The sequence below is a fragment of the Euprymna scolopes genome, chromosome 43, assembly GCF_053919585.1.
Source record: "Euprymna scolopes isolate OS-2025 chromosome 43, ASM5391958v1, whole genome shotgun sequence".
In the NCBI taxonomy this organism is placed as follows: domain Eukaryota; kingdom Metazoa; phylum Mollusca; class Cephalopoda; order Sepiida; family Sepiolidae; genus Euprymna; species Euprymna scolopes.
Genome location: NC_136524.1, coordinates 53,137,959 through 53,152,279, shown reverse-complemented (window position 1 = coordinate 53,152,279; position 14,321 = coordinate 53,137,959). Strand labels below are relative to the sequence as shown.

At 33.6% G+C, this 14,321-nt stretch overlaps 2 protein-coding genes across 6 annotated transcripts in view; one reads left to right on the top strand and one right to left on the bottom strand.

Moving 5' to 3' along the window:
• Positions 1-12,509, bottom strand: part of LOC145268349 (uncharacterized) — a 344,873-nt gene extending 332,364 nt beyond the window's left edge. Inside the window, exon 1 of one of the 3 annotated variants that reach the window (XM_080123867.1) lies at positions 9,228-12,509. The gene's annotated coding sequence lies outside the window, so the exon portion shown is untranslated. Of the gene's footprint in view, positions 1-4,276; positions 4,381-9,227 lie in introns of those variants that run through there. The other 2 variants (XM_080123866.1, XM_080123868.1) reach the window with 2 other exon arrangements.
• Positions 4,342-14,321, top strand: part of LOC145268348 (calcium uptake protein 3, mitochondrial-like) — a 1,295,034-nt gene continuing 1,285,054 nt past the window's right edge. For all 3 annotated transcript variants that reach the window (XM_080123864.1, XM_080123865.1, XM_080123863.1), the window contains exon 1: positions 4,342-4,602. In XM_080123864.1, coding sequence (XP_079979990.1) covers positions 4,342-4,602 — 261 coding nt within the window. The remainder of the gene's footprint in view (positions 4,603-14,321) is intronic.

Below are 14,321 nucleotides of genomic sequence, written 5' to 3'. Positions count from 1 at the left end.
AATATACATATATATAATATATAAATATACATATATATATAATATACAAATATACATATATATAATATATAAATATACATATATATAATATATAAATATACATATATATATAATATATAAATATACATATATATATAATATATAAATATACATATATATATAATATATAAATATACATATATATATAATATATAAATATACATATATATATATAATATATAAATATACATATATATAATATATAAATATACACAGATATAATACATAAATATACATATATAATATATAATTATACACACATATATAATATACGTATATATAATATATAAATATACATATATAATAAATATACGTATATATAATATATTAATATACATATATATATACATATAAAATATATAAACATACACAAATATGTAACATAAATATTTATTTAATATGTAAATATATACTTATATAAATATATACAATAAATATATATATATAATATATAAATATATATATGTAAATATATATAATATATACATATATATAATATATAAATATATATATATATGTAAATATATATAATATATGCATATATATAATATATAAATATATATACTATATAAATATATATAATATATAAATATATATATATCATATAAATATATATATCATAAATATATATATCATATATAAATATATCATATATAAATATATATATCATATATAAATATACAAATCATATATAAATATGCATATATATCATATATAAATATACATATATATCATATATAAATATACATATATATCATAAATACACATGTTATATCATAAATATACATGTATATCATATAAATATACATGTATATCATATAAATATACATGTATATCATAAATATACATGCATATATATACATGTATATATATATATATATAATCTCTATATAATGTATATATAATCTATATATAATATATATATATAATCTATATATAATATACAAATAATATATAGTTCATATAATATATGTATATAATATATTTATATATATAGTATACATAATATAAAGAAAATATATAAAATATATAGTAAATATATCTTATATATAATATTTAAGAAGCATCGTCTGTCATATGTGTGGCTGGGTGTCGGTCATGACTTGAGGTAGTTACTTGTTTAGCCTCATTTATGAGCTGTTAAATAGCGAAACAGTACTGTATATTGATGACTAACATCTATGTATATCTATATCTAAGTTATATATAATTGAGTTAATTAAAGGAATGAATTTTAACATGGTAAACATCATGAAATTTTGAATATAGAATTTATTCCTGACATGTTGTGTAATTACATTTAGCTTCCTAAATAAGGATTGGCGTACATAAAAAATGAAATATAAGTGAAAAAAAAATATTTGTACACACACGCACGCACGCACGCACGCGCGCACACACACACACACACACACACACACACACACACACACACACACACACACACACAGAGAGAGAGAGAGCTTTCTTCAGTCTTAATAGACTATAGATACCCACCCACTGTACGGGTGCCTGTGCGTGAAACTTTTGCGGCAAGAGTTTCGTAATCAGCAACCACACTTCTCCTGAGTGGACATTGTTGAATATTAGTGGCAAGTAGAGGTTCAGGACGACTCGAAATCATGCCGAGATAAGCGGAAAGCACATACAACGCCTATAATTCCCAAATGGTCACCCATCAAGTACTAGCCGAGCTCAACGCTGTTTAAGTTCGATCATGTGCCGATAACCGTGGCCTTTGGGTCAAGATCAAAGTGTAGTATCTTTTCTTCAGGCTGCACTTCAATTTCTTGTTCTCTGTCAGTGGAGGAGAAATCCTTTACGACTGAGACAATTTTTATTTTTTGTTCCTTTTCTCCACATTAAAAAACGACCCTGATGTCTAACTCTGTCCCGTGGGGATGCATTGTAAATAGGAACCAGTGTGACAACGTGATTATGCCGTATACATACATACATACATACATACATACATACATACATACATACATACGTACATACATACATACATACATACATACATACATACATACATACATACATACATACATACATGTATTTATTTATTTAATGAGGACAGAGAGTTTTCTTTCAACGCTAAATGGGTGCTAATGAGTGATTAAGATGAGTCATGTGAGAATAATACTTGATTGTGATTGGCGGCTGGCATAGAAATGTTGCAGTTTAGTTTTCATTTTAAGGCACAACAAATGAGCAAACCAAAGTTATTACAGAACGGACCCCCCGTCCCCTCTTCCCCACCGAATATGTGACACAAGATGTGATCTTGAGGATTGAAAGGCAAGTTCCCAAGAGATGTGTGGACTTGGGCCGTCAAAAACTTTGAGCAGCCCAGCCGGGGGCCCCAACCCTATCAGCGTTTCTAGGTGCCCCAGTCGACTAACAATAAACTAACTTCTTTTTCAAACAAATGAACACAGAACACACGACTGAATTGATTTAAATCACATTTGTAAAAAGAGTGAGCGAAAAATAAAATTAAATGTAAGAAAATAGTATCAGAATTTTGATGAATGAATGGCATTAATTCGTCCGTTCGTTCATTCATTAATATTCTAATACATTTTTTCAACAAAAAACAAAACAGGAAGAATTTGTGTAGTTTTCTTCCGTTTTAAAAGTATTTTATGGTCGAATAAACGAAATGTGTTTACTTTTCTTTCATAAATGAATTTCATATAAAAAAAAATGAATTTCATTTAAAAAATAAACAATACAACAACAACAGCGAAAAACGAAAAACTGTGCAAAGTAAACAATCAGAAAACAAATCAGTCGAACCGACAGACATGAAATAAAAATATATTGGTTATTTTAACCAAATCAAAAAATAAACAATTTGAAGTATTCGGGATTTTGTCTTTTTTTTGGCCAGGAAAAAAAAATATTTTTAGCCTTTTAAAAATTTGGTTTGATCTCTCTCTCTCTCTCTCTCTCTCTTTCTCTCTCTCATATATATATATATATATATATATATATATATATATATATATATATATATATATATATATGGTACGTGTACACTTTTTCCACCGCGCTGAAATAATAACGTTATTATTTTGAAAGCCATTCTTAACATGGGGAGAGGGAGAGTGTTTTGTGACTCTCCTCCTGTGCTTCGACCTAATAATAATAATAATAATAATAATAATAATAATAATAATAATAATAATAATAATAATAAAGATATCGTGAAGCTTGAAAAATATATTTAAAAATAGCGCGGTGGCAAAAGTGCACAAGCACCAAAAAAGTTATTCCCTCCCTCACTCTAAATTCTGAAATAATTGTAATAAATGTATTATTTCGGATACGAGCATTTAGTAAAATGTATATTTCTCTTACTTCTTTTTGGAGTTGTGTAGAAAAAAAAAAAAAAAAAAAAAAAAAAAAAAAAGGAATCGCTAAATAAAAATAAATAAAATAATAAATTTGATATATGCAAATTCACACAACACACACACACACACACACACACACACACACACACACACACACACACACACACATATATATATTTGTTTGTGTGTGTGTGTGTGTGTGTGTGTGTGTGTGTGTGCGTGTGCGCGCACGTGCATGTTTCAAATACTTAAATTAACATTTTGCTAGCGGTAGAAAAGAAATCTAAACTTTTACGAGCATCGAAAAAATAATAAAATAAAAATAAAAACAATACGACGCGCATGAAACGAAAACGAAGACAAAAACTATTTTACTAGAATAATATCATTAAAAGTGTGTATATATATTTTTTTTATAAAATAATATTTAAATAATATATATATATATTTATATAAAAGCGACTAAAGCTACAACAAATCTACAACTAAATAATTAAAAAAAAAAAACATTTAAAACAATGAGTCTGTAGACAGTGTCAGAAAATAAGGGTAAGATCACAGTTTAGTATCTGTTCTGATGCTACACTTCATCTTTAAAGCAAGTAAATAGGAATATTATTTAAATTTTTTACAGTGCGCAAAAAAAAAAAAAATGACAACCTCAAGAACTAGAAATTATATATTAAAAGACAACCGATTTTTCTTTTTAAATGGAAAGAAGGAAAAAATATATAGTGTACACGAAAATAAGCAAATAAAATACGTAATTAATGAATAAAAATTCTTCTAAATGCAACCACAATATGTCCGGATATGGAAGTAAACAATAAATATTATTTTTCTTCCTCTCGACAACCGTACGAGACAAACGTTACCTTTTTTAAAAGGCAGATCGGACGGAACCAATTGCGCATGCGTATTGCACTTGTAAACCGAAAACATGGCATCCCGACTTCTTTTCCGACGGACTTTCTCAGCTTTTCTTAGCAGCACTTTCCGCAGAGAACCCATTCTAACAAATGGGCGCCGTTCGAATAGAATCGGTGTCAAGGCTGCCCCCTTGGTTCCAGCCCTAGGGGTTCTCGGTTGGTTGATATGGCGACAAAAGGATGGCGAAACGACCGTATGTGTGGCCGAATGTAGTGCGAAAAAAAACGATTCGCCAACGCCGATTCCTGTCTCTTCTTCGACTTCTACTCAGGTAAGTCAGGGATTGCGACGGAGAAATTTACGATAAAAAAAAGGGTGGGTGGTTGGGGGGGGGTATCTTGTGCTTTGTCATTGTTTTTTTTTTAAGGGACGAAAGAAAAAAGCAGAGGAGGGGAACGAGGTTTGTTGTTGGGAACGGCAATGAGTAAAAATTCCCATTTTAGGTGTTGCCTCTTCTCAGCATGTAAGCGAACACGAATCGTAAAGGTAGTCCTTTTTCTAGTTGTTTGTTTTGCTTACTATACTTACATAAAGTATATATACACACGACGCTTACCCGTGTTACTGTTCCTATAATACAATATTACAATAAACAGCATACGGGTGTGCATGAACGCGTCTACTAAAAATCATATGACGAAAGGGTAAAAAAAGAAAAAAAAAAGCCTATTTGCTGTGTGATACCGTTCTTATATATATATGTGTGTGTGTGTGTGTGTTTTCATATATATAAAGTCTTTTTCACTATTATTACACACACACAGCAATTTGTGACACTATGATTCTACTGCTATTAATGCACAAGTAAATAATCTTGCTGCGATTTAATGCAAGAATATTGACCGACAAACTTATGAATAAACCGAAACCCGGAAACCGCATATCCATAAACAATAGCAAAACTTTACAGATAAATAAAAACCACAAGCATATTATTATTATTATTATTATTATTATTATTATTATTATTATTATTATTATTAACAATAATAATATTAATAACAATATTAATAGCAATAATAATATTATTACTAAGAACCTTAATTTTTCGACGAGGTTGTATTCACTACGACAGTTCAAAGTGAAAGTTTATTGTTTGAATATTTATCAAAGTTTGTTTAAAGTGTGTGTGTGAAATTATTGACTTTGATATGTAATACCCCGCCCTCTCTCCCCTAAATATGTGACAAGTGTTTGTGTTTGTGTGTGTGTGGGGGGGGGGAATGAAGAATTGATAGTTGACGTATCTTTGACTTATTTTCTAACGCTGTTAGTCGCTATGCGTTGCATTACATCACTTTTTTTTTCTTTTTTTCGAATGCGGTATTTTGGCGAGAGCGTCTGTCTAACATTAGGTAACCTAAAAAAAAAAAAAAAAATTGATAACATTGTATGACCATCGACTCTGCTCCCCCAACCAAAACGATTCAGGCTTCCTCCCCCCAAATTCATATATATATATTTTTAAATATATTTTTTTGAATGTAATTTTGTCTAAATAAGTAAAATAATTTTTTTCTTCGAATTATTTAGCGTACAAAACCAAAAAGAGAATTCGAAAATATTTGATAGATATGTTACAATTTTAGAAGTTTTCTTTGTGCATATTTATGTAAGGTACATGTAAAAATAAAACTAAGTCCATCGCCAGAAGTTCAGAACGCGATTTGAGTACTCGAGTCGGCGCTAAATAAATACTACTAAAATAAACCAAACTGGTGGTGGTCGTGGTGACTGGTGACTGGTGCGCTTTATTCTCACCAATAATCGATATGAAAACCTCGTACTTTATATCGATGCCTGGTTTGCATTTTTGTATGAGATTTGCGTATAGAAAAGTTAACTTTTTTATTTATAAAAGTCAAATATACTTAGCGAATACTGTTCGGCAATTTTGACATTGAGTTTTAGATCGAAACCAGTTCTGTAGTCCTGAACGTGCTGCTTGCTTCAGTGCTTCAGAATTGTGTGAATCATTGTCACATTTTCAGAGTTCTGTATTGTGTAACTATCGTGATATTCGTAAGTTTTATGCATTCCCTAATTAGTTTAATAATTCTGTCTATTGCTAACGGTTTTTATAATCACGATTAAATAAAGGGGCAAAAATGTAATAAAAAAAGGAAGTTCAAACGTATTGGCAAGTGTCTTCCCCTCCCCCTTATAATGCCAACGCCATCGAAGAGGGGACGATAAGGCAAAGACGAGAAAGTGGTACTATGCCGAGAGCGCAACAACACGGACACACACATAGGGCACATTAGGGGGGTCTTCATAGGAAATGTCCCTACTTCCCAGAAAACCATCCCTATCTAAAATGACCGTTATTTTCTGGAATATTTCGATTAAGTTGGTAAATGCATTTTTTTTATTTTTTTTATTACAAAAGTTAACATTTGTGTATTTACTATTGTCCTCAATTTTTTAATGAAGTGTTTACAATATATATATATATATATATATATATATATATATATATATATATATATATATATATATATAATGCCAATTAAGCTGCACAGAATTTTATGCGTTTCGTCCGCGTGAGAATTCGTCACAAAATTGCTTGATTGCGATATATATATTTTTTAATAATGTATTAACTAGCTCTCTACTCGCGTATTTAGCACTGTAAGTCGACACATAAAATGTCATATCTCCTTATAAAATTTTATGTGGGTTCATGAAATATGTATAAGCAAGAACCACTTTGTATACAACGTTAAAGCCATTACATAAAGAAAGAATCGCAAACGATTTAGATCGTTTCTCATGATTGTTTTTTTTATTTAGTTACGATAGACACAATACCTTACACTAAATAACAAACTGTAATAACTACGTTTGTTGGTCTAATTAATTTAGCATTATATCTACTTTGTGTTTTTCGCATGGTAAATAGCCCCTCCCCCCAATCAAAAATACTTTACTGCTTTTAAAGCAAAAGTAACACTTCCTTTTGCCTCCCCACGAGGACAATTTTTTTCTTCTTTTTTATGTGGGGGGGGGGAATCCCGCCCCTACAAAGAGGGGGGGGAACGATTTCTAAATTTCTCCTTCACTAACCGAAGTCAGAAAAGATACTACACTTCGATCCTAGCCGGAAGGTCGAGAAAGAAAAAAATTATTAATAAAAATGATCTGCAACGTGCCCGCGCACATGTGATTTGAATCGCAGGCATGTTTGCAGAATCCATTTTAAAGAGGGGACAGGCGGCTTTTTTTTTTGTTGACTAATCTGTACTTTCACCTGACACTCTAAGAAACAAAAGATACCGTACGAATTGAATTTAGTTTGAAAACCCGATCTAAAATTGCTGCTCAACTCCCTATATAGCATCCCTGTAAATTATGTCTCGGATAGTAGCCCCCTACATCAAAGTGGCACTTTGCCTTGTTTGGGGTGGAAATGCAATTTAAAACAATTATAGCACGGTTTCTATTATTCAGAATTACCGAATTGCGTTTTAACTTGGACAAAATTGAACTTCGTGTTCTTAGTAAATCCATAAGGAGAATAGTGCTAATGTTACTGTTTTATGGTCCGTTTCTTTAAAGTTTACTAAATGGAAAAAAAAAAAAAACAACAACAAAAAAAATAACTACCAGGCGATATTAATGAAAAGATGCGTAAAAATAAAATTAAAAAATAAACCATCCAAATTGCGGATATTCGCTTTCTGCGTCTGTTTGTAACCGATTTATTGGTGAAAACGGGACATCTTAGCAGAAACTTTTCATTTTCTGAAAAGAACTTGGACATCATTTATTATCCGGCAACGAAAACGCGTAACATTTTTTGAGTTTATTCGGCTACGGGGATCAGTGTTATGGGCATTTTGTGTGTGTGTGTGTGTGTGCCTTAAAAAAGTGTGTGTGGGGGACACAGGTACATCCTGACTTGCGCAGCATATATATATATATATATATATATATATATATATATATATATATATATATATATATATATATATGTGTGTGTGTTTTATTTTCACATGTATAAGCAACAACTTTAAACCCACGGTTTTAAAAGAAAGAATTGTAAACGTCTTAGAGTTTTTTTTGTTGTTTTTTTAAAATGAATTTTCATCTAGTTACGGTCAACACGAAACTTTATCTCAGAATACTTTCTCCACTTAAAAAAAAAAAAAAAAATACATAAACCATCTAATTATAAAAATTATCATTAAACGCAATTTTTAAATATAAATCTAATGTTTTCCTAATATTGGGAAAACGTCGGCTAGCCGTTCAAAACACCGGCAGTTTAAAGGACCAAATAACTCTCAGACCTCCCCCCCCCATTAAAAAAAGAAAGAAAGAATATTATATGAAAATATCATAGGTGAAAACCAGACTGATTGAGATTATGTATATATATATTTTTTTTTTAGAAAATAAAATCAAGAAAAAGAAACATATTGTATAGAAAGATTAAATTAAAATTTTAGATACAAGAGAATGGAAAAGCAGCAACAGAAGGGATATCTTTCTAAAATACCCTCTCTTTTTCAGTAGTGGATTTAGCGAATTAAATCACCCAATATCGCCAAAACAAAATGCTTAAAAAATCTATTGTCAAATTAAATTACGAATAAATGCGATATCAAGAAAACCGTATAACTTTTTTTTTCTCTCAAAAGTCTACCGCAAGAAAGGGTTGAACCTTCTCTTGTAATTCGGTCTTGACCCATTCCGCCTCTAAGAGCTGGAAACGGTTTGAAACAACATAGCAACAAAAATAAAAAGGCCGTAAATCATACAAAAAAAAAAAAAAAAAATCAAACAAAAATTGAAACAAAATAAAAACTAAAATGCAAAAAAAGGGGGAAAAAAAATTAAATATAAAGAATAATTAAAAAAAAAACTTTTGCAAGAAGAAAGAAAGGGTGAGACCTTACGTGTGTTGTCCGGAGAATGTTTGATTCCCCCTTGTTTCCCGATGGGGGTGGGTGAGTGTTGTTTCTGCGCTTACTTCCTTACTTCGGGCAACTCCATCCAAGGAGTCTTTTGTAATAATTTGTATCCAGAACGCAAGCCGCGTACATCTTTAAAAAGAGTTATGAGTTGTACACTGGATAGAAAAAAAATTCCTCCTCCTCCTCCTCCTCTTCTTCTTCTTATTCGCCCTCCTCTTCTTCGTCTTCTTCTTCTTCCTTGTACTCTAGCCGCACTAGTAGTAGTAGCAGCAGCAGCAGATGTGTAGTAGTAGAAGTACAAGCAGTCGTCGAGTTTTTAACTTGTGGAATTTTGGTATAAACTATCCCTCCTTTCTGCAGGCACCAAGATGTTTGATCTCTCTCTAACACGGCCCATTATTTATCTTTTATTTAAGAGAAAAGAAAAGAAAAAAAAAAAAAAAAAAGAAAAGCCCGTTCGTTCACTGATAACTATTTACGCTCATCCAAGCAAGCACTTGTCCGTAAACTGCTCATGTCAAAACAGTACCACGCCAACAAAACAACCTACATTTTCTGTTTAGTGGTTTTAATAATCGTGATAGTAGTAGTAGTCGTGGTGGTAGTGGTGTTAGTAGTAGCAGTGAGCGCCGGCGTTTTCGCCGTCTTTGGACGTTGCTAAGAGTAGCAGCATTTTTCGTGGATAGGATTAGTCTTTTTATTATTCTCCTACTCCGTCTTCTTCATCATCAGCATCATTATCATCTTCATCATCATATCACACATGTGTTTTACCTTTTTTTTTCACCAACATGTGTCCCTTGTGTATTCTTCCGTATTTTCTTCTTCAATCCACCCATTTTTCGTCTTTAACTTTTTCTTTCCATCCGTCCGTATTTTTTTTTTTTTTTTTTTTTTTTGCACCGACCACAGCGACTTCTAACTACTTTACAATCAGTGGTTTGGATTCTTCTATCTAGCTTTATCATTTTCTCGCTAGATACAGACCAAAAATAAATCGATAATATCGGTTATGTAGTACTTTGCAAAATAAAAAAATAAAGTCTTGTTTTCCGTATACACATGTAAATTACAAGTCCTGTTTCTTTTCTCGTATTTCTCCTTTCTTTCCATTTATCACAAAACACGTTTTTTTTTAGGAATTTTTGTCCATGTGTTTCAGAGTATATTTTGATCTTTTGAATCGTGTCTCAAATTATAATCTCCATCTTTATCCATTCACGCCCGGATACATTTCAGTTGCTTTCTTTTGTGTTACTTCAAAGTTTAATATTTCTTATGTCCGTGTGCTTCGCCGAAGCTTCGGTTTATTTAGCATCTATGTGGCTTGAACCATAGTTATTTCGTATGACTTTCAAAATTTGTTACCTTTGTTTCTTTTTATTCATCCTGTCTGCCCACCCATAACTTAGTCGATAATATTTTTGGATAACAATCGTCTTAGTTTTTTTAGTTAGAAGTAAAGTGCCCTTAGGTAAATGTGGTATTGTTGTGATTTAGACCATTTTTCTGCCTATATGCTTTCCTAAGTTTGTCTGTAGTAACTCTGTCCGTTTTTTATTTATTTATTTTTATTATTTTTGCATCAGTTCGTGTCCTAAGTCTGTTTCCGGTATCACCGTTACAATAATTAATCTTTCAGTATATTTGAGGGTTTTCTTTGATATTTTTATCAACTTTCCAGCTGGTTAGACACAAGATCAGGTGTTAGTTTCGATGAAAGTGTTTTTGTGGAAGGAACTGGATTCGAACCTACCACATGCAGGTTTTCAGTCCGTAGACAAAAGGATAGAATAACCAAACTCTTCACGATTTCTGACATTCCTTCCGTTTGTCTAAGTTTGTCCATAATAAGTTAACATTAAGTCAATTCGTGTCCTGGGTTATTTCCGATATCACCGCTGGCGCTACAAAGATTTGCTCTTCATTGTCTCCGAGGGTTTATTTATTTATTTGGAATCTATATTAAAATCTTAGAATTTAGAATGTTTGTCCCTCTCAATCAGATAATTCAAAGTTTCTTCAGTCTTATACTTTGATATTCATGTTTCAGGGTCTCTTCCTATTTAGTTTGTTTATATTGTAGTCCAGCCTTCTTAGTATTATTGTTCAGTGCTATAATTAGTTTCGTTTAATAGTAAATTTTAATACTTAATAATAATTATGCTCCTCCAGTATTATCTCAAATAAGTTCAATTCTAGTACATCCTTTTCTCCAACCCCTCTCTCACCCAGTCTGTGAGCCCCTCCTCTCTCTCTCTCTCTCTCTCCTAGTTTGTAATTCTCCACTCTCTCTCTCTCTCTCTCTCTCTCTCTCTCTCTCTCTCTCTCTCTCTCTCTCTCTGCAGTTTGGGATTCTCCTCTCTCTGCATTTTGGGATTCTCCTCTCTCTCTCTCTCTCTGCCAGTTTGTGATTCTCCTCTCTCTCTCTCTCTCTCTCTCTGCCAGTTTGTGATTCTCCCCCCTCTCTCTCTCTGCCAGTTTGTGATTCTCCTTTCTCTCTCTCTCTCTCTCTGTGCCAGTTTGTGATTCTCCTTTCTCTCTCTGTGCCAGTTTGTGATTCTCCTTTCTCTCTCTCTGCCAGTTTATGATTCTCCTCTCTCTCTCTCTGCCAGTTTGTGATTCTCCTCTCTCTCTCTGCCAGTTTGTGATTCTCCTCTCTCTCTCTCTCTGCCAGTTTGTGATTCTCCTCTCTCTGCCAGTCTGTTATTCCATCTCTCTCTCTCTGCCAGTCTGTGATTCCCTTCTCTCTCTCTTCCAGTCTGTGATTCCACCGTCTCTGTCTCTCCTAGTCTGTGATTCCCCCTATATGTATGTATGTATTTATGTATGTATATACTCTATGGCTGACTGGGATAGCTTCCGTACATTCATATCTGATTTACCTCTGCACTCCATGTTTAAAAAGGAAGTGTCCTCTATAGTATCAGATCTGACCGAATGGTTAATTGTAGGCATAGACCAATTCATACCATCTAAAAAATTCCAACAAAAACCTAACAGCCAGCCATGGTTTTCCCAGAATGTGCTGCTGCTATCGCGCACAGAAATCACTTTTTCCATAGCTACCAACGTAATATATGCACTGAGACTAAAGCTGCTTTCAGGAACACCAGCAACCACTGTAAAAGAGTAATAAAAAATGCAAGAGAGCTATATGCCCAGTCTGTTAAATCCAAGGTAGCTGATCAGCGGCTTGGTTCCCACCAGTTTTGGCAAATAACAAATAGGATCCTGAACAGAAGTGTGCGTTCTATCCCAACCATTATCAATGGACCAGAGGTCATCTCGTCAGCGTCAGACAAGACCAAACTATTTGACAAGAACTTTGCAGCTAATTCTACCCTATGCGACGAAGGCCATCAACTCCTCATATTTCCTCCTATAATACAGAACAAGCTAGGTAACATACAAATATCCGTGCATGAGGTCGCCAAGCTAATCAAGAACCTAGATTCCAGTAAAGCAACTGGCCCTGATGGCATCCCAATTATAGTGTTAAAAAAGCTTCACCCAGAACTTGCTCCCATACTTACGAAACTATTTAAGCGCTGCCTTAAGAAGTGTTTTCTGACTCCCTGGAAGACCTCATCAGTTTGCCCTGTATTTAAGAATTCAGGTGATAAGTCATCTCCCTCTCAGTACAGACCAATAAGTCTCCTGTGTGTTATGAGTAAGTTGCTGGAATCCATATTAAATAGAGAAATAGTCAACCACCTCAGCAGGAATAACCTTCTTAGTGACAGACAATATGGTTTCCGCTCTGCAAGATCTACCGCAGATGTGCTGACGGTTATATCCCACAGGATTAGTGAATCTCTTGACAAAGGCTTCCTTTCTAGGGCAATTGCTCTTCACATATCAAAGGCCTTCGACAAGATATGGCATAAGGGTCTACTTCACTAGATTTCCAGCTACGGTATAACTGGAAATGTTTTCTCAATCATTAAATCATTTCTCTCCGATAAGCTCATAAGAGTAGTGGTAGATGGACAAAAATCGGAGGCCTGCAATATAAATGCTGGAGTCCCTCAGGGGTCAATCCTGGGCCCAACACTCTTCCTGATCTACATCAATGACCTCCCTAAACACATACTTAAATCATTCGTTGACATCTATGCTGATGACACGACAATCTACGTCAACACATCAAAGGCTGTAAATGACAAAGTTCTCTCTGATTCTCTCTCCTCTGATCTCGAGCGCGTGGTTCAGTGGGGGAAGATGTGGCTGGTTACCTTTAATGCATCCAAAACCAAACTCCTATCCTTACATCATCAACGCTCTGATCCCCAGCTGGCATCAATTGTGATGGGTGGCTCTCGTCTGGGTGAGGCCCCGTGTTTTGACAAGCTTCTGGGTTTGACCTTTACTCCTGATCTGAAATGGAACATGTACATCAAGTCTGTTGCCAAGGTCTCTGGAAAGATGGTGGGATCCTTCTACCGCTCCAGAAGATATCTCACTACTGATGCAATTCTCTATCTATATAAAAGCCAAGTACGTCCAAGGATGGAATACTGTTGCCATATCTGAGTAGGAGCTGCTAAAAACAGCCTATCCTGCCTTGACAGAGTAGAAAATAGACTTCGTGGCTTAGTGGGGGATGCCCTTTTTTCTACCCTGGAACAGAATAGACGTTGTGAGCCTATCCTTGTTTTATCGTTATTTCCATGGCAGATGCTCGTCTGAACTCCAATTTCTGGTCCCCCTCGCCAATCTTTCACGAAAAACACCCGTCTAGCCGAATCCACTGTGAAAAATTTCCCCCACTCTTTATCTGTGCTTAATAAAAACGTGGATTCCATGAACACAGCTTCTTTATTAGAACTGCACGCCAGTGGAACTCTGTTCCGTCTGCCTGCTTCCCACCAGACTACAACTTGGATGTCTTCAAGTTCAACACATTCCTAATGAACCGCCCCTTAAGGAAATACTTCATAAAATCTTCACACGAACGTAATGTACTTGCAATAACCCCTGTCCTGGAGTGGCTTCCAGGCCTTGATAAGTAGTGACCACTATATAAACAAAAATATATATATGTATATATATGTATGTATATATATGT